This window comes from Anolis sagrei, chromosome 7 (assembly GCF_037176765.1).
Source record: "Anolis sagrei isolate rAnoSag1 chromosome 7, rAnoSag1.mat, whole genome shotgun sequence".
NCBI classification, from domain to species: Eukaryota; Metazoa; Chordata; class Lepidosauria; order Squamata; family Dactyloidae; genus Anolis; species Anolis sagrei.
Window position 1 is genome coordinate 27912914 of NC_090027.1, and position 27821 is coordinate 27940734.

Below are 27821 nucleotides of genomic sequence, written 5' to 3' on the forward strand. Positions count from 1 at the left end.
ATGAACGAAATCACACCAAATTTGGCAACAAAACATCTCACAACACAGGAAGTGACCATTACTTAAAAATAATAATTTTGTCATTTGGGAGTTGTAGTTGCTGGGATTTATAGTTCACCTATCATCAAAGAGCATTCTGAACTCTACCAATGATGGAATTGAAACAAACTTGGCACACAGAACTCCCATGACCAACAGACAATACTGAAAGGGTTTGGTGGGCAGTGTCCTTTACTTTTGGAGTTGTAGTTCACCTACATCCAGAGAGCACTGTGGACTCAAACAATGATGGAATTGGACCAAACTCTACACAAATATTCAATATGCCCAAATGTAAACACTAGTGGAGTTTGGGGAAAATAGAATATTGACATTTGGGAGTTGTAGTTCCTGGGATTTGTAGTTCACCTACAATCACAGAGCATTCTGAACCCCACCAATGAACCTCCCACACTGAACCCCCATGACCACCAGAATGGGCCACAGCAACGCGTGGCAGGGGATGGTTAGTATTACAATATAATGGTATAGGACAATATAGTAATAGTAATATAATAATATATATATTACTATATATATTATAGTAATATAATGAAGGAGTTGGGGGTGGTGACGGCCGACAGGGAGCTCTGGCGTGGGCTGGTTCATGAGGTCACGAAGAGTCAGAAATGACTGAACGAATGAACAACAACATGAACAACAAATATAGTAATATAATGGTATAGTACAATACAGCCATATAGACCTCAGAACCACTGAGGATGTTTGCCATAGATGCTGGTGAAACGTCAGGAGGGAATGCTTCTAGAACATGGCCATATAGCCCAAAAACCTACAACAACCCAATATAGTAATATATAATACTGATATTGTGCTATGCCAATAGTATATTGTATGTATATATATAATGTAAGCTGCTCTGGGTCCTCTTCCGGGTGAGAAAGGGCAGCATATAAATGTCATAAATAAATAAATAATGTGGATTATCTGCAGTGCTGGGGGTGCTTTGAACATGATTGTCCTGCTTCTTGGCAGGGGGGGGGGGGGGGGTTGGACTGGATGGCCCATGAGGTCTCTTCCAACTCTATGATTCTATATCTTGTAAGCTGCTTTGAGTCCCCTTCAGGGTGAGAAGGGAGGCATATAAATGTCATAAATAAATAAATAAATAATGTGGATTATGTGCTTTCATAATATTGATTTTATGGCAGTGTTGGAGGTGCTTTGAACGCGATTGTCCTCCTTCTTGCCCGGGGGTTGGACTGGATGCCCCATGAGGTCTCTTCCAACTCTACGAGTCTATGATTCTATGAAGGGGCCTCAAAGTAGTTGCCAGGGTTTGAATCACTCCCTAGCCTTGAAACCCAGGGCCCTTCCACATAGTCATATAACCCAGAATATCAAAAGCAGAACATCCCACAATATCTGCTTTGTATTGGGTTGCCATGCAGTCATGCTCGCCACATGACCTTGGAGGTGTCTATGGACAACGCCGGCTCTCTTCGGCTTAGAAATGGAGATGAACACCAACCTCCAGAGTCCAACACGACTGGACTTAATGTCAGGGGGAAACCTGGCATTAGCTGAGTCCACACTGTCATACAACACAGTTCAAAGCAGATAATGTGGGATTTTATACAGCTGTGTGGAAAGGAGCACCACTAGCAAGTCGCACTACCCAGCCTCAGAAGAAGCCATGGGTTGGAGATGACCTGAAAGAACTAACAACAAAACAACAAGCCTGGTATGAAAGAAGGTGCCAATCCATCAGTTCCTGGCCATGAAAGCGGTCACTCAAATTCAAAAAAAGAGGAGGAGGAGGAGGAGAAAAGGAGGCGGGAGAGAGAGAGAAGAAACTCACAGTTGGGATCAAGAGCCAGGAATGAAAGGAAAAGTCGCAACTGGAGACAAGAGCTGCCCGCAGATGGGAATGGGGATCCTCCAGGAGGCAAAAGGAAGTGGGAAAGGGGGCTCCATGGATGACACTGCCCAGCCCGCGACCATTCCGCGAGGAAAGAGAAGGAGAGGCAGAGCCCCGACTTACCCGGCGAAGGGAACAAGTCCATCTCGACCTTCTCGGTCTTGATGAGGGTCAGGGTGGGCTTGAGATCCACCGCCGCCTTCATGGTGGCCAAGGGTCCAAGGCTGGGCGAGGGGAGGGGGCTGAGTCCTGGGGAGCCCCCCGCTCCCGTCCCAAAAGATTTGGGGGAGAAAAGACCTTGCTTCTTTCTTCTCTTCCTCCTCCACTTGCCTCCAATTCCTCCAAGAGGCTGCGTCTCCTCTCTCTCTCTCTCTCTCTCTCTTTCTCCCTCTTCTTCCTCTCTGCCTTCCGCGTTCCCTTCTTTCTTCCAGGGCGTTTCTCCCAGGCTGGGCTCGAGGAGCGCTCTCTTTCTCTCTCTTTCTTTCTCTTTCTCAATCCCTCTCTCTTTCTCCGAGGAGGAGGAGGAGGAGGAGAAGGGCGGCGAGTGCGTGGGCCGGGCTCTGCTCGGGGACAGCCCTTCCTCCCCGCCCCGAAGGCTCCCTCCCCAAAAAGTCCGCGGTCCCACCAGCCAAGCTCTCTCGCCTCCCCAAAACTACAGATCCCATTTCGAATGAGCGACACTCAACCAGTCCTTCCCTGCAATGGATGTCCGCCGCATCTGCTGACACCATCCAAGGCTCTGTCCTCGTCCTCTTGTGTATGTTCTCCATCCATGTTCAACATTTACACAAATGACCAGCCATTGCCAAAAGGGACAGAGAGTTTCATCTATGCCGATGATCGTGCCATCACCACTCAAGCAGAGAGCTTTGAGATGGTTTAACAGAAGCTCTCCAAAGCTAGGTGCTCTTACTGCCTATTACAGGGAAAACCAGCTGATCCCTAATCCATCTAAAACAGGAACATGTGCTTTTCACCTTAAGAACAGACAAACATCCCAAGCTCTGAGGATTACCTGGGAAGGAATCCCACTGGAGCAGCATTTCTCAACCTGGGGTTCGGGACCCGGGGGGGGGGGGTTGCAAGGGGGTGTCAGAGGGGTCACCAAAGACCATCAGAAAACCCTACCAATTCAATCGTTGGTAGGGTTCAGAATGCTCTTTGATTGTAGGTGAACTATAAATCCCAGCAACTACCACATGTCAAAGTCTGTTTTCCCCAAATTCCATCAGTGTTCACATCTGGGCACATTGGGAATTTGTTCCAAGTTTAGTTCAGATCCAGGCCCATAGCCTGGATTTTGATTTGGGAGGGGGGGGGGCTGAGTTTGGTTTGGAGGCGGGGAGGGCTGAGTCTGAGTGAAAGAGAGTCTACTCTGGCAAACCTTTTGTATCATTACCCTAATACCCCCATACATGTGGGATATATTGAGCGTGATCAGATCATGATATGAATAAACATAACAGTTTAAATAATGTACCAGTATGGCCTTCTCAAAGACCACCATGAGAATTTCAGGGGGGGGGGGCTGAAACCCCTCAAGCCCCCCCTCCCCCCGGCTACATGCCTGTTCAGATCTCTCATTGTTTGAGTCCACAGTGCTTTTTCGATGTAGGTGAACTACAATTCCAAAACTCAAGGTCCATGCCCACCAAACTCTTCCAGGTTGGTCATGGAAATTCTGTATGCAAGTTTAGTTCAATTCCATCATTGTTGGAGTTGAGAATGCTCTTTGATTATAGGTGAACTATAAATCCCAGCAACTACAACTCCCAAGTGACAAAAACAACCCCCCTCAACCCCGTTTGGGTGTATTGGGCATTTGTGCCAAATTTGGTTCAGTGAATGAAAATACATCCTGCATATCTGATATTTACATTAGGATTCATAACAGTAGCAAAATTACAGTTATGAATTAGCAATGAAAATAATGTTATGGTTGGGGTCACCACAACATGAGGAACTGTATTAAGGGGTCTCGTCATTCAAAAGGTTGAGAACCACTGCTCTAGGTGCTCTTACTGCCTATTACAGGGAAAACCAGCTGATCCCTAATCCATCTAAAACAGGGACATGTGCTTTTTCACCTTAAGAACAGACAAGCATCCCGAGCTCTGAGTATGACCTGGGAAGGAATCCCACTGGAGCATTGCAGCGCGCCCAAATACCTGGGAGTCACCCTGGACTGTGCCCTGACCTACAAGAAGCACTGCCTGAATATCAAGCAAAAAGTGGCCACTAGAAACAATATCATACGAAAGCTGACTGGCACAACCTGGGGATCACAACCAGATACAATGAAGATGCCAGCCCTTGCGCTATGCTACTCTGCTGCTGAGTATGGATGCCCAGTGTGGAACACATCTCACCACGCTAAAACAGTGGATGTGGCTCTTAATGAGACATGCTACATTATCACAGGGTGTCTGCACCCTACACCACTGGAGAAATAACACTGTTTAGCCAGTATTGCACCACCTGACATCAGCCAGGGAGTAGCAACCAATAGTGAAAGGACCAAGGCAGTGACATCTCCAGCCTACCCCCTGTTTGGGTATCAGCCAGCATGCCAACAACTTAAATCAAGAAATAGTTTGCTAAGATCCACAGAGACACTTGCTGGAACACCTCAGCAAGTGAGAGTCCAAAAGTGGCAGGCTCAAGCCCAGAACACATCTCACCACACTAAAACAGTGGATACGGCTCTTAATGAGACATGCCGCATTATCACGGGGTGTCTGCGCCCTACACCACTGGAGAAATAACACTGTTTAGCTGGTATTGCACCACCTGACATCCACCGGGGAGTAGCAACCAATAGTGAAAGGACCGAGGTAGTGACATCTCTAGCCCACCCCTTGTTCGGGTATCAGCCAGCATGCCAACGCCTTAAATCAAGAAATAGTTTTCCAACGTCTACAGAGACACTCACTGGAAAACCTCAGCAAACGAGAGTCCAAAAGTGGCAGGCTCAAACCGAGAACTTCAATCAATGGCTGATACCAAATGAGAGACTCCCCCTGGACACAAAGAAAACTGGGTGATTTGGAAGGTGCTGAACAGACTGCGCTCTTGCACCACGAGATGCAGAGCCAGCCTTAAGAAATGGGGCTACAAAGTGGAATCCACGACATGCGAGTGTGGAGAAGAGCAAACCACAGACCACCTACTGCAAGGCAACCTGAGCCCTGCCACATGCACAATGGAGGACCTTCTTGCGGCAACACCAGAGGCACTCCAAGTGGCCAGCTACTGGTCAAAGGACATTTAATAGAATACCAAGTCTGCAAACTTTGTGTTTTGTTTGTTTGTTTGTTTTTAATGCAATACAACTGTTTTGGTTCACTCCTGACATGATAAATAAATACCACCAGCTCAATTTGCTTACATTGTACCAAGACACCTACAGGTCTTACAATGTGATTCTAATCCCCTAATACAGCGTTTCTCAACCTGGAGATCGGGACCCCTTGAGGGGTTCACGAGGGGGTGTCAGAGGGGTCTCCAAAGACCATCAGAAAACACAGTATTTTCTGTTGGTCATGGGAGTTCTGTGTAGGAAGTTTGGCCCAATTATATCATTGGTGGGATTCAGAATGCTCTTTGATTGTAGTTGAACTATAAATCCCAGTAATTGCAACTCCCAAATGTCAAAGTCTATTTTCTCCAAACTCCACCAGTGTTCACATTTGGCATTTTGAGTATTCATGCCAAGTTTGGTCCAGATCTGTCATTAATTGAGTTCCCAGTGCTCTCAGGATGTGGGTGTACTGCAAATCCAAACCTCAGGGTCAATGCCCAGTAAACCCTTCCAGTATTTTCTGTTGGTCATGGGAGTTGTGTGTGCCAAGTTTGGTTCAATTCAATTCAAGCACTTTCTACAGAGTCTACTGTGAACACTCCACTTTCTTGCTAAGAGAGTTGTGCGAGTGGATGCTATTGAGAAACCTTTTACTGTGCCCACATTTTTCATGATTTATCATTGGGGATGGAGACCCATAGTTTGAGAAACAGTGTGTGATATATACACTCTGGTCCAAACATACTAGCCAGTTATAATGACACTTTGAATCATATGGTTTCACCTGCAGCCCCTGGTAGCGCAATGGGTTAAACCCTTGTGCTGGCAGGACTGCTGACCAAAAGGTTGGTGGTTTGAATCCTGTGAGTGGGGTGAGCTCCCATCTGTCAACTACTGCTTCTCATACAGGGACCTGAGAGAAGCCTCCCACAGGATGGTGTAACATCCAAACATCCTTGCAGACAGCCGATTTTCTCACACTAGAAGCAACTTGCAGTTTCATTTCTCAAGTCGCTCCTAACACAAAGAAAAAAATCTGCAGGCATACATCTTTTCATGGATGCTAGGGTATTTTTTATAATTACATTCCATGATATATAGTAAAAAGGTCACTAAGAATTCCATATGGTATAGCATGGGAGGGAGTCCATGAGGATGACATCAATAGTTACTGCACTGGGTGACACCAACCCTAGTGACACCCTGGTAACTAATATGATTCATGTCAACAGATGTTGTACATCCCATATACACGCCCAATAGCATTTATTAGAAAGATTTGAGTATAAGGCTTGGAAAGATGTGAGTGCAAGGCCAACCCTAACTGGGATTGCCTTCCACCTGGAAATTGATGTCCTCACTGCAGGAGAACATGCAGATCAAGAAGAGGACTCCACAGCAACCTATGAATCCACTGTCAAGACACTACACTTGGAGGACCATCATCCTCGGGCTACCAGACATTGCCTAAGGAAGTACGGGTCTTATCACACTGGAGAAAACATCCACTTAAAATCTGGTTTCTGCCTCCTGCAGAATTTTGGGGTTTGTAGTTTAGTGAGGCTTTTAAAGACTTTTCCCTAAACTATAAACCCTAGAATTCCACAGGAGACAGAAACTGGATTTTAAGTGGATTTTTTCTCTAGTGTGATGAGACACTTAGTAAGGGGGACACCAACCCTAGTGGCAACCTGGAAACTAATATGTGTCAATTCAACAGACGTTCTACGTCACATAGATACCAATGCCTGGTTTGAGAGCAGTACGTGTGAAAAAGATCTTGGAGTCCTCGTGGACAACAAGTTAAACATGAGCCAACAATGTCATGTGGCGGCAAAAAAAGCCAATGGGATTTTGGCCTGCATCAATAGGAGCATAGTGTCTAGATCGAGGGAAGTAATGCTACCCCTCTATTCCGCTTTGGTTAGACCACACCTGGAATATTGTGTCCAGTTCTGGGAACTACAATTGAAGAGAGATATTGACAAGCTGGAATGTGTCCAGAGAAGGGCGACTAAAATGATCAAGGGTCTGGAGAACAAACCCTATGAGGAGCAGCTTAAGGAGCTGGGCATGTTTACCCTGAAGAAGAGAAGGCTGAGAGGAGATATGATAAATATGTGAGAGGAAGTCACAGGGAGGAGGGAGCAACTTGTTTTCTGCTTCCCTGGAGACTAGGACACGGAACAATGGCTTCAAACTACAAGAGAGGAGATTCCATCTGAACATGAGGAAGAACTTCCTGTCTGTGAGAGCCATTCAGCAGTGGAACTCTCTGCCCCGGAGTGTGGTGGAGGCTCCTTCTTTGGAAGCTTTTAAACAGAGGCTGGATGGTCATCTGTCAGGGGTGCTTTGAATGCAATATTCGTGCTTCTTGGCAGGAGGTTCGACTGGATGGCCCACGAGGTCTCTTCCAACTCTTTGATTCTATGATTCTATGATTCTATAACATATAATGATTTAGTCTGATGGTTGCAAGTCAAATGATGAGAGCTGGATTCATCAGTCCTTTCAACTCTTAAGAGTAGTGTATTATTCTGGGTCAGTTTATCAACTTTCAGACAAACCAACCTCACAGAATTGTTACACATATGAGAGAAAAATGGTCGGAATGAGTTAGTTTTACTCATTTTAATTTACTCTTTGTCTTTCTGTAGTGAGCTTCTCATTACAATTCCTTACAAAGTCTTGGGCTGGGGAAGTGATCCAGTATCTTTCCTGCTGGTGTTTGAATCTTTTTTTCTTCCAAAAGAGAAAGGCTTTCATTAACAACAAAAGGTTTTGGCATTCTGAGACTGTGTTATCAGTATGATGCGATGTCCACAAGGTATATATACTTTTAAAGAAGCATAACATTCCATTTCCCAGTCAATGGTTTTGGGTTTTTTTAAAAAAGGAGCCTGGAAAGGATGTTTATCCCACTGGCTTCCACCAGAATACAAAGCCTCTTCTGCAAAACCAAAGATGCTTCGTTTGTAGAACTGGCTTAGGATTTCAGCTTACAAAATATGTGAGATCTGTATCACACCAGAGCCTTATGAACCTCACTGAATTCAAAGAGTGGGGTGGAGTCTTGGTTTGCGCGTGAAATACATTATTGCTACTGAGATAGCAAAAACACCAGACCACAAACGGCAGAATGCAGATAGAAACATATGACTCACAAAGGTCCATTTACTGGCATCGGTTTTTTATTTTATTTTCTTAAGGGTGAAGGGAGGAGAAGTAGTTTAAACGTCATTCGCAACCTGTTTTTTGTGGTTTCTTGCTGAGAATACCTAACAGTTTCTGTGATGTGCTGAAAAAATTAAATGCCTTTCTTCATCAGACTAAGGTTGTATTTGTATATGCATATCGAGGTTTTGATAACTTCTTTCTGGCCGAAGAACTGAACACCTTGCTCATCAGAAGGCACCTTTGCAGTGACAGGATTTCCATCTATTATGTGATGACAGTTTGCACTGACTTTTTTCTTGGCCTCAGTTGACATATCCATTTAAATAAGGAACTCTAAGAATGTTTTTCTCTCTCCATATTTTCAAGGAAACATACCTGCTGCAATTTGCATATGGTTGAATAGCTGTTGTTTACCCTCAAGTTGTGTCCAACGTATGTCAGTCCTCAGACATGGAGTGTCCTCAGCAATATTTGTGCGTAAGAAGAGGGCCATTGCTTTCCTTTGAGGCTAAGAGAGTGTGACTTGCTAAGCAGATTAAAAGGCAGTGATTTTTCATATTTCAAATTTCTTTGTACTCCATGGTGCAATTTTCTGCTATTTATTTATTTATTTATCATGTTGGAAGCAAGTTGAAAGTTCAGTTTAAAAACAAAAACAAAGATTTTTTTTTTTAAAAAAATGGCATTATGCTAAATGTCCTTTGACCAGAAGTTGGCCACTTGGAGTGCCTCTGGTGTTACTGTAAGAAGGTCCTCTATTGTGCATGTGGCAGGTCTCAGGTTGCATTATAGTAAGTGGTCTGTGGTTTGCACTTCTCCATACTCACATAGCCCAATTTCTTAAGGTTAGTTCTGCATCTCATGGTGCCAGAGAGCAGCCTGTTCAGTACCTTCCAGGTCACCCAATCTTTTGTGTGCCCAGGAGGGAGTTTCTCATCTGGTCTCAGTCACTGATTGAGGTTCCAGGTTTTAGCCTGCCGCTTTTGGACTCTCACTTGCTGAGGTGTTCCTGCAAGTATCTCTCTAGATCTTAAGAAACTGTTTCTTGATTTAAGGCATTGGCATGCAGGCTGATAGCTGAACAGAAGATGGGCCGGAGATGTCAATGTCTTGGTCTTTTCATTGCTTCTTCTTCCCAGCGAATACCAGGTGTTGTGATACCAGCTAAACAGTGTGGGGTTTGACATCCCGTGATAATGCGGCATTTCTCATTAAGAGCCACATCCATTGTTTTAACGTGATGAGATGTTTTCCACACTGGGCATGCATATTCAGTAGCAGAGTAGCAAAGCGCAAGGGCAGATGTCTTCACTGTGTCTGGTAGACAGCTGATTCTCTCACACCAGAAGCAACTTGCAGCATGCAACCAAAGAATTTTCTACTAAAGAAATGGGATGCTATGCATTTAAAAAATACATCAAGCAGAACTTCCATGTACTTTTTTGAGTTTTCTACCAAATCTGTCAATAACCATTTTCATTTGATTTATCTTTTTGAAACTGTATGCAAATAAAATCCATACACCAAAAAATGCATAACATCAAAAAATTGCTTCCATAATTTTGGAGGGAAAAGCATACATGAATTCACATGGAAAGAAAAATAATCCCAAAGCTAGGGATGGAAGTCTTTGATGATTTTGTCTTTGCATGCAAGGATGAATAATTTCCAGTTTCCTCCCTATGGTCAGAAAAAAAAATATTTTCATGTGTTTTGCTTAGTAGCCATACATGCTAAAGTGCATTCTGTGAAGAAATACCTTTTTTCCTTTTTGTGCAAAAAAAAATGTGAACCTCAAAGAAGGAAAATCCACTATTTCCAAAAAAACAGATCTGTTATATATATTGTTATTTTTAAAACAAAAATTAAAGCTTTCCAAAAATGTGTTGCTCTGCCAAATCATTCATTGAAATGTGTTGCCTCGGTGTTAACCTTGTCTGCAGTTTCAGTTTTGGTGGCAGTAAACAAATTACTGTGAATAATTTTTCCATCTTGAGTCGCAACAAAAGTAGAAAGAAAATGGAGGCCAGATTCAAAGAGAGAAATGTAACACAGATTATCCATCTCTTTCTATTAAAAGCCAAGAAGCAATTAACACACACGATCCAGTCAGATGGCAATTCCTCTCTAGGTTTTGATAAAGAGAGAAAAAAGCTGCATTTTGGAGCAACTCAGTGAGCTGCAGGCTGGGAAAGAGAGCCATGGTGCAACATTCACAAGTCACTAATCTTGCTTTTCGTACATTGCATTGCAGTGTTGTAACTTCCAGAGGGATCCATGAGCACTTGCACAAAAAGAGAGTGAAAGCATCATACACAACAGGGAATGGTGTAATATGAGGGATACAGATTACAAAGCGAGGTGGGGCCTATTTGACGTAGCCACCTGCAGCTCTTTATGGTGTAACGCCAACGCCGTCCAATTGCATCTGTGGTCCCCAGAGTGTAAAAATGGACCTGATTGTTCCTTAGTTTTCGGCAGGCTTCAGTAAGCCGTGCAGCTCAGGATGAGCCTATTCCTCCCACAGCAAAACCACAAGCGCCTGGAGCGGAACACAAAGCTGGAGGCTCCTCGGGACCCTGCCGGTTGGAACAGCTGAGCAGAGTGGTCGGCCCAAGCTGTCAACATCCACACATGCACACACCAAAGAAGGTTCCCACGGAAGTGATGGCCAGCAAGCCCAGACGGCAAGCCCAAAGGGAAAGCACAAACCAGAGTGGTAGGGTTGCAGTGTTGTAACTTCCAGAGCAACCCCGAGGGGCTGGAATTCCGTGTTTCTCTGAGCTTCTTGGGAGAGAGGAAAGAAAAGTCCTTCACAGCTTTGGTTTTGGCAAAGCAACACCCTCGCCTGTCCCATGGCAGAGAGCCAGCACACCTGAGCTTTGCACAAACCATGGCTGTCATCTTTTGTTTTCCCTGGCCCTGCTCCTGTGGCTTGAACGTCGGCCTGACCTACAGATGTTTTGCAAGCAAAGGATTTTCCCCCCATCACTTCCCTGGAAAAGCTTTGCCTGCAAAAATTCAGTACAGTCAGTACTTAAAGCTAGTAAAAGGAGAGGAGGTAAAACTGAAGGTCTATCACTAACACATTATACACATAATAAAAATGGGGCTGCAGCTTCAATCAGATTAATCAAGGCCCCATCTATTGTTGTTGTTGTTCATTCGTTCAGTCATCTACGACTCTTCGTGACCTCATGGACCAGCCCACGCCATAGCTCCCTGTCGGCCGTCACCACCCCCAGCTCCTTCAAGGTCAGTCCAGTCACTTCAAGGATGCCATCCATCCATCTTGCCCTTGGTCGGCCCCTCTTCCTTTTACCTTCCACTTTCCCAAGCATAATTGTCTTCTCTAGGCCCCATCTATACTGTTATATAATACAATTTCTGAATCCAGATTATTTGGTTTGAACTGGATTATGTCAAGTTTAGGCGCAACTTGACGGAAGGAGAAAGTAAAAAGGGGGCTTAATCTAAGTTTGGACAGGGGAAGATGTCGCCATCAATACAGTATTTATTTATTTATTTCAGGCATTTCTAACCCACCCTTCTCAACCCCTAGGGGGGACTCAGGGCGGCTTACATTCGGCACAATTCGATGCCAACAATTACAATAAAAATGCAGCAACAATAAACACAATAGTTAAAAACATACAATTAATACAATATCAACTAAAAAAAGCGATCTAAAGCCCATGTTTGTCGAGTTCTAAAATCCGCCAATCCATTTAGCATTACCATAGTCCTTTCCAACTCTAGTCATCATTACCTTGTTAGTCTGACAGATTACCCAAATGCCTGGTCCCATATCCATGTCTTCAGCTTCCTTCTGAAGGAGAGGAGAGATGTTGACGACCTGATTTCCCCAGGGAGTGAATTCCACAGGCGAGGGGCCACCACCGAGAAGGCCCTGTCCCTCGTCCCCACCAGCCTCACTTGTGATAAAGGTGGGGCCGAGAGCAGGGCCTCCCCAGAAGATCTTAAACTCTGCAGTGGGACATAGAAGGAGATACGTTCGGACAGGTATGCTGGGCCGGTGCCATATAGGGTTTTATAGGTCAAAACCAGCACTTTGAATTGTGCTCGGAACTGGATTGGCAGCCAGTGAAGCTGACGTAGCAAAGGAGTGGGGTGCTCCCTGTATGACGCTCCGGTGATTAATCTGGCTGCTGCCCGTTGGGACTAGTTGAAGTTTCCGAACAGTCTTCAAAGGCAACCCCACGTAGAGTGCGTTGCAGTAATCTATTCGGGATGTAACAAGAGCGTGGACCACTGTGGCCAGATCAGACTTCCCAAGGTACGGGCGCAGTATGATGTATTGCAAGTAGGTATGGTGCTAAGATGGACAGTTCTGGGGAAGAGTACTATAAATTGCAGCTGGATTATTTTACTTTTATAGACCACCTCTTGGGCTGCGTCTACACTGCCGTAGATGGGGCATGCTAACATGGAGGTGTTAAAGAAAACACTAAACTTGTGCCCAAATTATAAGATGGAAAATTGTTATTTTGATTTGGACTGTGCAATTTACAATAAGGTAAAGCAACAACCAATTAAATTCTATAAAAGGTCAAAGATCAGAGTTGAAAATCTGTTTGAGGAGCCACCAGAACAAGGCGCCTAGCCATGCAAACAATGGTGAAAGCATGATTCAATTAAACCCCATCTGCACACTTTTTAAAAAATGTCAATAACAACCACCAATCAGCCCCTTCCCATGCCATCCCAATCCAGAATGACACTGAGAAAACAACACATTCCCCTCCCCACAGAAACTGTAAAATAAGTTATTTAAAAACATGTCAATCTAAAAATGCCTTTGTTGCTAAAATGGTCAGAAATTATGTCTTCCTACAGCATTGGATTAGACCTAAGTATGGATTTTTCTTCTTCTGGTGCACACAACTGCTGAGTAGATAACGCTAAAGGTCTGACTTGGTATAAGGCAACTACCCATGTTACATAGCTATTTATGTTCCCCTGAAAGGAACTTCTAAGGCAGAGTATTAATCTGGTTTGGAACTCTGATTGTTGACTTTATATTGTAAGACACTTTAATGCCATTTTTTAAAGAAAGGTGGGATATAAAGCAAACAAACAGATGAACAGACCAATAAATAAATACACTGGTTGGGGCTTCTAGGAGTTAAAGTCCAAAACATGGCAGGAGAAAAACCGAGAACCACAACTCTACGGAATCTGGCCTTGTAGTAAGCACACTACCGCCCCTTCTTCCCATGGATTTCTGAATGGCTGAACATTGGTGATCATTTTGGTTTTGGAAAAAGTTGGTTAATATTCCCCAAGGGGGTAGGAGTAAGCTTTTCAGTAGCTACCACATGGTTCCCAAAAGTTATCTGAGATCACACTAAACAATTAAATGAGTTTCCGAAGCATCTAACAAAATTCCAGGGATTTTCCACCTCCACACTGTGTTTTCCTTTTAAGGAAACTTCCTTGCACGCCAATGGGAAACTGGCATTAAAATGCACACACACACACACACACCCAAGTAGAGTAACCCACACATGTTTTAAATGCTGCAGACAACGTAGAGACAAGAGTCCCAAAGGGGACGGGAAGATGAGGATCACACACTTCAGGAGGGAGGACTTTTCCCCCTTCCTGACTGTTTAAGTTTTCACTTCTTCCTTAAACTGGTTTTAGAGCTTGCCAGACTAGAGATGAGATTCTCTGAGTTGCAGCTGAGACTCTCAGTGAATTTCCAGATGTCATGAAGGCTGCCCACATTATCTTTCTGTCAGTTAAGGAAGATAATCCTTTGTAGTTCAAGTCACGTCAAATGTAAGAGATATTTTGCAAATGGAACAGAGGTGCTAGCTGATCTGCTGTGGATAGAACTGGTCTTAAGACTGATTTGCCAACTAATTCTGTCTCTAAAGATTCGGAACAGATAACAATTCAGCCCACGTAGTAAACTTCTGCCTGCTGAAGATATCCAGGTGTAAACTTTCAGGAAAAGCTCAAAATATTTTGTTACCTGCCTGAAAGGAGACATTTCATTTTAGGGTAAAGGGAAAGGGGCATCACTGGCAAGTCTATGGGACAATTTTCTGTTCCGATGAGCTTCACTGATAACCAAATGTGCTACCTCTATGCACAAAAGTCCCAAAACATTTCTCCGATTTTGTGGGGAAAGTTGCATGATACCGGGATACTCCATATTATTGCCTTACCCTTGCATAGGATGACAAGTTGCCAAATAAAGAAAGACCCTTCGCAACAAGAGTGAGCATATGAAGCCCTCCAGATGTTAGGGACAACAACTCAAGGCTGAAATATCTGGAGGCGTGTGTGATGGTTTCCAGTTTAGGATTACCCCAGGCCCTGAGATTTCCAGTCTAAAAGTTGAGAACTTAGGATAGACAGTGGTGATGTTATTCAGCATTAAGTACCAACCACACTTACTCACAAATTGTCATTTAAACCCACACAACATATTTTCATGTTGGGAAATCAAAAGAGAAATCTTACCTAAAAGGACCTTTCCCAGATCAAGGTGAAATGGATTGGGGAAAAAGGGTCATTATTACTTATTTTGGAAGACAGGAGAAGGTGATTTTTTTTCTTTAACTTGTAAGCATAGTGATGGTATATATAGTGATGGTGATATATAAAAAAGTCATCATCAATGCCATTGTCAGCATGACCACTTTACACTGCAAGGTTCGAGCTGAAAGGAAGATGAAGAGCAGCACAGAAAGTGTGCCTTGATACCACAAAAATTGATGTGGGAAAGAGGAATTAAATAAATCCATAGAAAATACACATAGGAAAGTTTAGTAAGCTATTTCTAAGCTAGAGATTTGGATACAGTTCTTTCTGATTGGCTAGATATGGCCCCAGAAAAACTGGATCTTTTTCACCTGGTTCAAGGTGATCCATGGAAATTCAAGACTTATCAATTGCCCGATATTTGGCAACACTAATGAGAGGGGAAGGATTGATGGTTTCATTCCGCAATTATGGAAAAACACAGCTACTCAGTCCTTCTTTACAACAACTAAGGAGCACTGGTAACTTCAAAGCTCTTGCTTACTCCCTGTTGAAGTTTATGCCTTTGCCTGAACAACTACACCAAGATTCTCCTCCTAGTAGCCATCGATTGCTTTTAACTTCATCTCTTTTTAACTTCTTTTCTTCCTCTGCTTTGTTTCACCTCACACTCCACCTTTAGAGTAAACAGGTCCGGAAGCTAGTAGTCTATAAGTAGTGATTCTGAGCATTGGACTATGATTTTGTGGAAAAGGCTTTGAATCCTGGCTCAGCCACGAAAACCCATTGAGAGTGTCCCACTCTCAGTCTGAAGAGGGGTAAATCCCATGATAAGTTCTCGCTAGGGTCTCCATAAGACAGAAATGACTTGAAAGCACACAACAACACAGCATAAGACTTGGACCAAGATTTAGATCAAGATCTGCATTTGAGATCTTGAAGGACAATGGTGGCAAGTCAGGTGAAATGTGAGCGAGCTTCCCTGGAATAGTAAGTTCCCAATCAATGGCTAATCTGGAGAAAATGGGGCTACACACCAGCTATTTAAAAGTATAATGCAGGGAGGTACCAGATACCTCCTTCGGCAATTGTTTTTTGTTTTGTTTTTTTGGTTTTTTTGTCGTGTCAGGAGCGACTTGAGAAATTGCAAGTTGCTTCTGGTGTGGGAAAATTGGCCATCTGCAAGGACGTTACCCAGGGGACACCCGGATGATTTGATGTTTTTATCATCCTTGTGGGAGGCTTCTCTCATGTCCCCATATGAGGAGCCGGAGCTGATAGAGGAAGCTCATCTGCCTCTCCCCGGATTCAAAACTGTGACCTGTCAGTCTTCAGTCCTGCTGGCACAGGGGTTTAACCCACTGCACCACCGGGGGCTCCACAGCAATGGGGGGTAGACTGGTTGCACTACGAGTACATTAATTGTTGTGTATCAATTATTACTGACTTACTGCAATTCTAAGATAAATTCATCATGGAATTTTCTTGGCAGGAGTTGTTCAGAGGGGGCTTTCCATTGCATTTATCTATGGCTGGGACACTGTGATTTGCCTGAGGTCACACAAGAGGTTTCAGTGGCTGAGAGAAGATTTAAAACCAGGCTTCCTGGAATATTTAGTACTCAAGCCTCTACACAATGCCCATCTTCACTACAATACATAATATCCAGTATAATAGAATACAGCCCCAGGAGGATTCTAATCTTAAGCTTAAGTAGAAAGCCAAAGTCAACTATTTCCATAGCAAATGAACCTTTTTCCTGATTAAAAATCCAGAAGGATTACAATGGCCTTCTTTGGAGGGCTGTATAAACATGAAAGGATTTATCTCAATGTAACAAATGATGGAAAGAGTGGCAAAGAACAAAGTATGCAGTGGAAGGCACTGGGAGGTGGCTACTGGGTGTGGATGTGCTAAAAGGCAAATACAGGGAAAAATCAAGGAGCAACTATGTGGGTCCCCTAGGGAGATACCTTGCTTGGAATTTGAATTTATACAAAAAAGTTCATAAAAAGTGCATCCGATAATGAGTAGTTCTGCCCTCCCCATAAAATAGAACAAGTCCCTGAAAGATGGGCATGTGATTGATGTGAAGTCTTAGTTCTGCCTTTTCCTCTCCTCTGCTTCAGTTTCCAGTTTATAGGTTTTCCCAATAGTGTAGATAGATACCTTCCTTTGTATTAGTTTTGGGTGGAGCATAAAGACCCCTAGAGGCTAGCGTTAGTTGGTCTATTCCATTTGCCTGTGTAGAGCTCCTTTGCTGGACGACTCCTTTTTTGCAACAGAGCTACAGAAAATAGAGGCTTGGGAATTATCTGGTAATCTTAGGCCGAAGCAATCCAAAAACAGGCACCCTTAGCACCTGCATTCAGCAGAATTCTTATACCAGCAGTCCCAGTGACAACAGAAGATTTTGACCAGTTTAAGCTTCACAAGAAAGAAGAATGAAACAGCTTATAAGCAACCGCTTGTAAACCATTGCTTTGCACCAGAGGCAGAAGACTCCAGAGCGATGACTGCAGCCAGCAATGGCTCCTTTTGTAATGTACTGTTTTAAGTTACCTTATAATAGTCCCAGGTGGAGTTAACTCTTTATTCATCTTGTTTTCATAGAATCATAGAATCAAAGAGTTGGAAGAGATCTCATGGGCCAACCCCCTGCCAAGAAGCAGGAATATTGCATTCAAATCACCCCTGACAGATGGCCATCTAGCCTCTGTTTAAAAGCTTCCAAAAAAGGAGCCTCCACCACACTCCGGGACAGAGAGTTCCACTGCTGAACGGCTCTCACAGTCAGGAAGTTCTTCCTCATGTTCAGATGGAATCTCCTTTCTTGTAGTTTGAAGCCATTGTTTCGTGCCCTAGTCTCCAGGGAAGCAGAAAACAAGCTTGCTCCCTCCTCCCTGTGGCTTCCTCTCACATATTTATACATGGCTATCATATCTCCCCTCAGCCTTCTCTTCTTCAGGCTAAATATGCCCAGCTCCTTAAGCCGCTCCTCATAAGGCTTGTTCTCCAGACCCTTGATCAGTTTAGTCGCCCTCCTCTGGACACATTCCTTTTTTGCAACAGAGCTACAGAGAATAGAGGCCTGGGCATTGTCTGGTAATCCTAGGCCGAAGCAATCCAAATACAGGCACCCTTAGCACCTGCATTCAGCAGAATTCTTATACCACCAGTCCCAGTGACAACAGAAGATTTTGACCAGCTTAAGCTTCACAAGAAAGAGGAATGAGACAGCTTGCAAACCATTGCTTGGCACCAGAGGCAGAAGGCTCCAGAGCAGTGGTTCTCAACCTGGGGTCCCCAGATGCTTTTGGCCTTCAACGCCCAGAAATCCTAACAGCTGGTAAACTGGCTGGGATTTCTGGGAGTTGTAGGCCAAAAACATCTGGGGACCCCAGGTTGAGAACCACTGCTCCAGAGAGATGACTGCAGCCAGCAAAGGCTCCTTCTGTAATGTACTGTTTTAAGTTACCTTATAATAGTCCCGGGTGGAGTTAACTCTTTATTCATCTTGTTTTCATTAAACTCATTTTGGTTTTCAACTTGTCTAAAGTGCACCCGTGTGTTAAGGGTCTCAATCTGAACAGAAGGTATACAGATAGCCCCTGAGTAAATCCAGACACAATCGTTTTTCCCAAAGGATCGGGCATGCCACCACAATTGACACTTTTGGATTCAGTCTTAGCTGGACTGGACCAGCTTCTATGTAGTGCTTTCTGATCTAGAAGCAGGAAATACGCACATATTGAAGGGAAGGAAAACAGAAAAAGAGTGAAAGAGAAGGGTAAGATGTCCCCTATCTCTTGCTAGTTCTCCCCTACCCACTCCCATCATTTAGCTACAGCAAGTTTGCCTCTAAGAGAAGGCACTTAAACAGGGGGGAAACTCCTCACATTTGCTTTACTGCACAAGGTGCTTAACAGGATAACTAAATGGGTATAACCCACAGATCTTGGTTTCACTACTTTTCTAGGCCAAATAACTATCTTGCAGTGGTGCTTGGCATGGGCTCGGAGGGAGATTCCATCATGACTAACTGTGTCTGTCTGACAATGTGTGATTTTGTATTGAATTAATTGACCCAGCATGTTAACCGCTGAAACATTATTTGGCTTGGATCTCTCTCTCTCAATAAATGATAGTGCAAATATAGTTTTAAGCTTTTATATGCATTGGCAAGTGAAAAGAAGGTTGTGATTTACTTTAAGGTCATATACGCTTTACGGCAGTAGTCTGCATCCAATATTAAGCCTCTAAATACAAAAAAAAAAAAAAGATATGAACCAGAATTGGCTTTTGGTTCAGTTCCATTCTTATTATTTTGCAAGGGAAGGGACATAGTGGAGTGTTCGGCCACCTATGTACCTCCACAGTAAAGCTTCTATCCCAGGAAGCTTTCAGGAGTGGAAAGCAACATATTTGGAAGGAAAAAAGGCAAAATGTCATGGCAAGGGGCATGGGAAGGGTCCATGGGCCACAAAATTGACATGGGGCACATGTGGTCCATGAGCCACAGTTTGTTCATTCTGGCTTAAGAGTACGTCTTCAGACATTAGTGAGGTATAAACAATATGGCTTCTTTTGTTCATTGCACTGAAAAGCCCTTGGTTCAGGACGCCTGGGGGAGGGAGTGACAAGGGAGTGTCAGAGGGGTCGCCAAAGACCACCAGAAAATACAGTATTTTCTGTTGGTCATGGGGGTTCTGTGTGGGAAGTTTGGCCCAATTATATCATTGGTGGGGTTCAGAATGCGCTCTGATTGTAGGTGAACTATAAATCCTAGTAACTACAACTCCCAAATGTCAAGGTCTATTTTCCCCAATCTCCACCAGTGTTCACATTTGGGCATATTGAGTATATCTGTGCCAAGTTTGGTCCAGATTCATCATTGTTTGAGTCCAGTGTTCTATGGGTGTAGGTGCACTACAACTCCTAAACTCAAGGTCAATGCCCACTAAACCCTTCCTGTATTTTCTGTTGGTCATGGGAGTTCTGTGAGCCAAGTTTGATTCAATTCCATCATTGGTAGAGTTCAGAATGCTATTTGATTGTAGGTGAACTATAAATCCCAGCAACTACAACTCTCAAATGACAAAATAACGCCCCCCCCCCACCCCCAACCAGTATTCAAATTTGGGTGTATCTGGTATTTGTGCCAAATTTGGTCCAGTGAATGAAAATATGTTCTGCATATCAGATATTTATATTACGATTCATAACAGTGGCAAATTTACAGTTATGAAGTAGCAACAGAAATAATTTTTTTGAAGTAGCAAAACTATAAATCCCAGCAACTACAACTCCCAAATGTCAAGGTCTATTTTCCCCAATCTCCACCAGTGTTCACATTTGGGCATATTGAGTATCTGTGCCAAGTTTGGTCCAGATTCATCATTGTTTGAGTCCACAATGTTCTATGGATGTAGGTGAACTACCACTCCTAAACTCAAGGTCAATGTCCACTAAACCCTTCCTGTTGGTCATGGGAGTTCTGTGTGCCAAGTTTGATTCAATTCCATCATTGGTAGAGTTCAGAATGCTATTTGATTGTAGGTGAACTATAAATCCCAGCAACTACAACTCCCAAATGACAAAATCAATCCCCCCAACCAGTATTCAAATTTGGATGTATCGGGTATTTGTGCCAAATTTGGTCCAGTGAATGAAAATATATCCTGCATATCAGATATTTATATTACGATTCGTAACAGTGGCAAAATTACAGTTATGAAGTAGCAACAAAAAAATTTTTACATGAAGGACTTCATTAAAGAGTTGCAGCATTAGGAAGGTTGAGAAACACTGTTTTAGACTGTGTTTTGCTGCATTTCATCTCAGAAAAACCCACCTCTTCCAATGCCTTCTCCTAGCACATCCGCTGCCACAGAGAACTGACAGCTGAGCAGTCTTCGCCTCTACACGCGCTTGGATGTCTTGGGGTGGTTTTCTTGGACAGCAATCTTGGCTGCCCAACAATGCAACTCTTGTTTGGCTTCTCTCTCTTTTTTTATGCTGCAGAGCAGGGCCTGAATAGATCCATCTAAAATTATAAGCAGGGCAATCCCTGAGGCTCAGAAAGATCACAGACCCCATGCTGAGCCTGAACAAAGACCCTGCTCTGTCCCAACAATTAGCCCAGCTAAAAGGACATCTATCTCCTTCTATTTGAGCCACCACGTGCCTCCGAGTCAGTAGTTGTAAAGCTAATTCAATAACACGCCTCCCTCCCCATGCCAGTCTCCTGATTAGTCCCAACTCTTTGTCATCATAAATGGGAAGGAGGCAGCCGGCTACTCAGCCGCAACCTCCAATTCTAGGGGGAACATCACCAATGGTGCCTCTGTTTTCACCACCCGGTTATCTTACTGTTTTGAAACACAATTTCTGGAATCTGCACAGGCTTTCTTCACATTTTTCCAAATGTAGTTTTGCTTTCTGTCCTCAATAAGACCCCTTACTCTCCAATTATTGATAAACTCAGTTCAGTTCAGTTCATTCATTTTTTTTAACGTTGAGTTAAGGGGGAGAAAAAAACCTAAAAATAGGGACATTCATTTGGGACTATGAAAAGATATTGATGGGCTCATGTTCCTCTACAGCAGTGTTTCTCAATCTTCTTAGTGCCACGACCCCTTAATCCAGTTCCTCATGTTGTGGTGACCCCCAACTATAACATTATATTCATTGCTACTTTATAACTGTAATTTGGCTACTGTTATGTATTGTAATGTAAATATCCGACATGCATTCACTGGACCAAACTGGGCACCAATACCCGACATGATGGGTTGGGGGGATTGATTTTGTCACTTGGGAGTTGTAGTTGCTGGGATTTATAGTTCGCCTATGTAGTGAAATTGCTACTCTATGTTAAATTTTTGGTATATAGCTCTATGTTTACATATGGCAGATAGGGAAGAATAGGTACAGAAAGGGTAGCAACAGCAGATAGGATTCATTTGCATATGTGAAGCCTATTGGTCATCTGCATATTAGCGTAGGCCCAGGATTTGAAAAGGCTGCTAGGACAAAATGACAGTTGGAGAGCGCAGAGCTGAACATTCCAAAGGGGCGGAGCCAAGGTTTTGAAAGAGGCAGTTAGAGTGAGGGAGTTTGAAAATGACAGTTAGGAATCTGTGTGTGATAAGGATAGTTGGTTTTTGAGTGCCTGTTAGAAATAAGCAGTTATGAAGATGTGTTAAAGACTTCTGATATAGAGAAGCAGTTAGTTAAACAGAGCTCATCTCCACTAATCGCCAGTGTTGCTTTAGTCAGAATACAGTTTTCAGTCAAGAGTGTGTAAAGCAAGTAATATGTTTGTGAATGTGAAACACTGAAAGTCTATTCAGAAAAGTAAACCAAGTATATGGTACTGACTGTAAGCCTCAAGATTGCAACAAAACACAAATGTGACCAATTGGCGTCAGAAGTTATAAATAAACTGTGTTACTTCGTTATACACAAGAGTGTCTCATTGCCTGTACAAAGGTTAAACAGCACACAGAAAATCCCAGCCAATATAAAAGAAGAAACTGAATCAGTATAAGAGTAAAGAGGTTTATCTTTTTAATAAGGAAATAGTCTCCCTCCCTCGCCACAGCCTACAATCAATGAGAATTCTGAACTCCACCAACGATGGAATTGAACCAACATTGGCACACATGACCTACAGAAAATACTGGAAGGGTTTGGGAGTTATAGTTCACCAGTCCCAGAGAGCACTGTGGGCTCAAACAATGATGGATCTGGACCAAATATTGGCAGAAATACTCAATATGCCGAAATGTGAACAGTGGTGAAATTTGGGGAAAATAGAGCTTGACATGTGGGAGTTGTAGTTGCTGGGTATTATAGTTCACCTACAATCACAGAGCATTCTGAATCTCACCAAGGAGAAAATTGGGCCAAGCTTCCCATGCAGAACCCCCACAACCAACAGAAAAAATACTGTGTTTTCTAATATTCTTTGGTGACCCCTCTGACACCCCCTTGGGACCCCCCTAGGGGTCCCGACCCCCAGGTTGAGAAACTCTGCTCTACAGAAACACCTATTTGCTCATCTCCCAAGATTGGCAATGCAACAGACTACATCTTGCTTCAACAATCTGTATATTTCCAAGGATTACAATGTGTTTCAGATTTGTACATTTACATAATGTCCCCAGTTAAGCAGAAATATACTTATTGGATTTTACCCATTTGGGTGGGAAAGGAGACTGACCGCAATGAAAAAGGAATCCCTTCTGAATTGGAAAAAAATGGTGTGAACCTCTTGTTATTTTACACCCCAGTATGCAAAATCTTTCCCAACATTACTTAAGATTGCGACTAGCACTAGAGTTTGGAAGAATGGTAAATCTCTCAACCCACAGATGTTTGTCATTGAGATGTTTCTGGTTTTCACATGTATAGTAAAACATTACAGAAAGAGACGATTCTCAGCAAACTCATAGCATCATCTACTGGGGAGGGGAGAATCCTATCACACATACACATGCTAACACACAGAAAATTTAGTGTTTATCTCTGTATATATTGTATATATGTGCAAAGTTGTAATACATTTCCAACTCACAGTATATACAGAGATAAACACTAGAGTTTCTGTGTGCTAGCAGATATGATGTCAGGGCAGAGGTCATCACCTTTTGGCCTATGACCCCAGCACAGTTTGCCATTTTTCTCTATTTTAATGCTACCCAAGGCATCATCTTAGCCAATAAGTCATTGTACTGAATAAGCACAAAAGAAACACCTCTAAGATCATACTATCTAATCTATGCCAAAGATGGAGGTTTAGAAGACACAGAACATCTGAGAGCAGAAGTTGAAGTTGGAACAGAGATGGAGGGTTCTTAGGAAAATTACAAAGACCCACTAGATCCGAGAAACTCATTGTAGCCACCTAGGGAATAGTCTTGCCTCCATCCTCTAGGATATTTTAGACAGAAATGTGTCCAGTCCAGAAACTACATTTTTAAGATCTCAGACCAACCTTCACTTAAGTTAGACTTCACCAACTAGGCTCCTTCCAGTTGTCCTGCACTACATCTCCGATCATTTATTTATTTATTTACTAGCCGTCCCCTGCCACACGTTGCTGTGGCCCACTATGGTGGTCATGGGGGTTCTGTGTGGGACATTTGGCACAATTCTATTGTTGTAGGGGTTCAAAATGCTCTGTGATTGTAGGTGAACTACACATCCCAGCAACTACAACTCCCAAATGTCAAGATTCTATTTTTCCCAAACTCCGCCAGTGTTCACATTTGGGCATATTGAGTATTCATGTAGAGTTTGGTCCAGATCCATCATTGTTTGAGACCACAGTGCTCTCTGAATGTAGGTGAACTACAACTCCTAAACCAAAGGTCACTGACCACCGAGCCCTTCCAGTATTTTCTGTTGGTCATGGGAGAACTGTGTGCCAATTTTGGTTCAATTCCATTGTTGGTGGGCTTGAGAATGCTCTTTGATTGTAGGTGAATTATAAATCCCAGCAACTACAACTCCCAAATGACAAAATAATTATTTTTGAGTGAAGGACATACATTGGGTTGTTAGGTGTCTTGTGTCCAAATTTGGTGTCAATTCGTTCAGTGGTTTTTGAGTTCTGTTAATCCCACAAATGAATATTAAATTTTATTCATATAGATTTATTTATTTCATATACTTGTACCCCGCCCTTCTCGACCCCGAGGGGGGACTCAGGGCGGCATCACAGCAAACACCATTCAGTGCCATCATAATGATAAGAACAACCAACAAATTCATTAAAACAAAACATTAAATAAACGGTTGTTAAAACACACCCATTAAAATCTGGGTCCGGTTCAATTCATTATCACTTCTAAATTGCTTATGTTTTCTTCATACAAGCCGCTGTTCAATGGTCAAAGGCAAGGTCCCACAGCCAAGTCTTGAGTTTCCTTCTAAAGGACAGGAGGGAGGTGGCCAATCCGATGTCTTTGGGGAGGGAATTCCACACACGGGGAGCCACTGTTGAGAAGGCCCTGTCTCTCATCTCCACCAATCGCATTTGCGATGGCAGTAGGATGGAGAGCAGCACCTCTTCAGATGATCTTAAACTTCGTGATGATTCATAGTAGGAGATACGTTCAGACATGTAGTCTGGGCCAGAACCGTTTAGAGCAGTGGTTCTCAACCTGGGGTCCCCAGATATTTTTGGCCTACAACTCCCAGAAATCCCTGCCAGTTTACCAGCTGTTAGGATTTCTGGGAGTTGAAGGCCAAAAACACCTGGGGACCCCAGGTTGAGAACCACTGGTTTAGAGCTTTAAAGGTTAAAACCAGCACTTTGAATTGTGCTTGGAAGCAGATGGGCAACCAGTGGAGCTGGCATAACGGAGGAGTTGTATGCTCCCTGTACGCCGCTCTGGTGAGCAACCTGGCTGCTGACCGTTGGACTAATTGAAGCTTCTGGGCAGTCTTCAAAGGCAGTCCCATGTAGAGTGCGTTGCAGTAGTCTAATGAGGATGTAACAAGAGTGTGGCTCACCGTGCCAAGTCAGACTTCCCAAGGTATGGGCATTTACCATAGTGGTTAGCATTCATTTGGAAGGAACCTGGTAAGGGAAGGGTATAACAGAGAACTTGAAAACCAGGAACCCATAGTCATGCATTTCTTTCACCCTGAGGGAGGACATGGTACCCAAACATATGGAAGTAGCGGAACAGGCAACAGTGCCTTCCACAGGGTTCCTCTTCAACAAACCAACACACTATATTTTGAAAACAGTTATGGAAATGAATGTCAGACCATCATTTATACAGAGTGACTTTTTCTAAACTTCCTAAGTGCTTTAGAGAGTGACTATTCTGGAGACCCAAATTGGAAACTAACCAGATCATCTCTCTCATTTATAAACATCTGAAACATTAATGAAGTGAGAGGCAGTCAAACTGGGAAGAGAATACTGTCTCACCCGTGTTAAGGTGTGGAAGCTACTTCATGTCTGCTTTTGAAAGACAATGATAGCTTTTAAATACTGTGTCTTCAAGAGACACTTTAAACATCAACTCCATTAGCTCAGAGGTGCAAGAAGCTATGGTCATTCCAGCCAATACAGTCATAGAATCATAGAATCACAGAGTTGGAAGAGACCTCATGGGCCATCCAATCCAACCCCCTACCAAGAAGCAGGAAGAGACCTCATGGGCCATCCAATCCAACCCCCTACCAAGAAGCAGGAATATTGTATTCAAAGCATCCCCGACAGATGGCCATCCAGCCTCTGTTTAAAAGCTTCCAAAGAAGGAGCTTCCACCACATTCCGGGGCAGAGAGTTCCACTGCTGAACAGCTCTCACAGTCAGGAAGTTCTTCCTCATGTTCAGATGGAATCTCCTTTCTTGTAGTTTGAAGCCATTGTTCTGCGTCCTAGTCTCCAGGGAAGCAGAAAACAAGCTTGCTCCCTCCTCTCTGTGGCTTCTTCTCACATATTTATACAAGGCTATGATAGGTCCTCTCAGCCTTCGCTTCTTCAGGCTAAACATGCCCAGCTCTTTAAGCTGCTCCTGATAGAGCTTGTTCTCCAGACCCTTGATCATTTTAGTCACCCTCCTCTGGACACTTTCCAGCTTGTCAATATCTCTCTTCAATTGTGGTGCCCAGAATTGGTCACAATATTCCAGGTGTGGTGTAACCAAGGCAGAATAGAAGGGTAGCATGACTTCCCTAGATCTAGACACTATGCTTCTATTGATGCAGGCCAAAATCCCATTGGCTTTTTTGCCGCCACATCACATTGTTGGCTCATGTTTAACTTGTTGTCCATGATCTTTTTCACACGTACTGCTCTCGAGCCAGACGTCCTCCATTCTATATCTTTGCATTTTGTTTTTTCTGCCTAAGTGGGGTATCTTGCATTTCTCCCTGTTGAATTTAATTTGGTAGTTTTGGCCCATCTCTCTAATCTGTCAAGATCGTTTGTATCCTGCTCCTGTCCTGATGGGAATTGCAGTTCAACAAAATCCAGACAACTACTTGTTGCCTGCCTCTGAGTTGGAAAAAAGCGAGCATCTCCCATGACATTTTCTGTGCATCTCAACTGAGACATTTTGCACAGGCTTTCCTTGGTAGCCTGTGCAAACTGGTAGGGTTTTGTTGGAACCCACCTGAAAGGAGGGTATAAAGCAGAATAGTACCCAAGATAATTTCTCAAGACTGGATGTAGATTTTAAATAGTCTCCATTCTCTTCCTCTTTTCTGACATGACTTGTTTTGAAGAAAGAGAAAAAAATAAAAAGGCTTTGCTTTTGGAGGGGGAGGACAAAATGGAAGATTGGTTGGTTGCCCTTTAGCCACTCTCCATTATGCTCTCTTTAAGCACCTTATGTTTCTGGCTGGCTGACTAATATTTATAGCTAGACATGGCAGTACATCATGGACAGATACAGGAGAACTGACAAAAACCCTCTATCCACTGCTCTCTATCCAGCTTTTCTGTGCACTATTGTGATCATATCCTAGCCCACTTATTTGCATATAGATAAACAGATAAAATGATAAGATAAGATAGTTCTATGGTTTATCTAGTTCAGCATCCATTTCCCACAGTGGGCAAACAGAACATGAGTGAAATAGCTCATCTCAGCTCTTGTTCTCCAGCAACTGGTATTTATAGCACAACTAGCCATCCCCTGCCAGGCGTTGCTGTGGCCCAGTCTGGTGATCTGGAAAATAAAGTAATGAGAAAGTGTTGGTTTCTAATATATGTAATTTCTTTATGCTTGTAGGTGAACGGTATTTCTTATTGGTTATTTTTGTCAATGTTGATGTGCAGATTGTCTGGTTTGCCTACTCTGGAACATGCAACATATACCTGACCTTTAGGGGTCCCTTTCAAATGTATGATACTATATCTGTGTGTGTGTGAATC

General features: G+C 43.3%; 1 protein-coding gene across 2 annotated transcripts in view; it reads right to left on the reverse strand.

The window, feature by feature from the left end:
* Positions 1–27821, reverse strand: part of ETS1 (ETS proto-oncogene 1, transcription factor) — a 153341-nt gene that overhangs the window by 81180 nt on the left and 44340 nt on the right. Inside the window, exon 1 of one of the 2 annotated variants that reach the window (XM_060787150.2) lies at positions 2045–2449. The exons of the other annotated variant lie outside the window; for it this stretch is intronic. Coding sequence (XP_060643133.2) covers positions 2045–2126 — 82 coding nt within the window. The 5' untranslated portion in view covers positions 2127–2449. Of the gene's footprint in view, positions 1–2044; positions 2450–27821 lie in introns of those variants that run through there. 2 annotated transcript variants of the gene reach the window in all.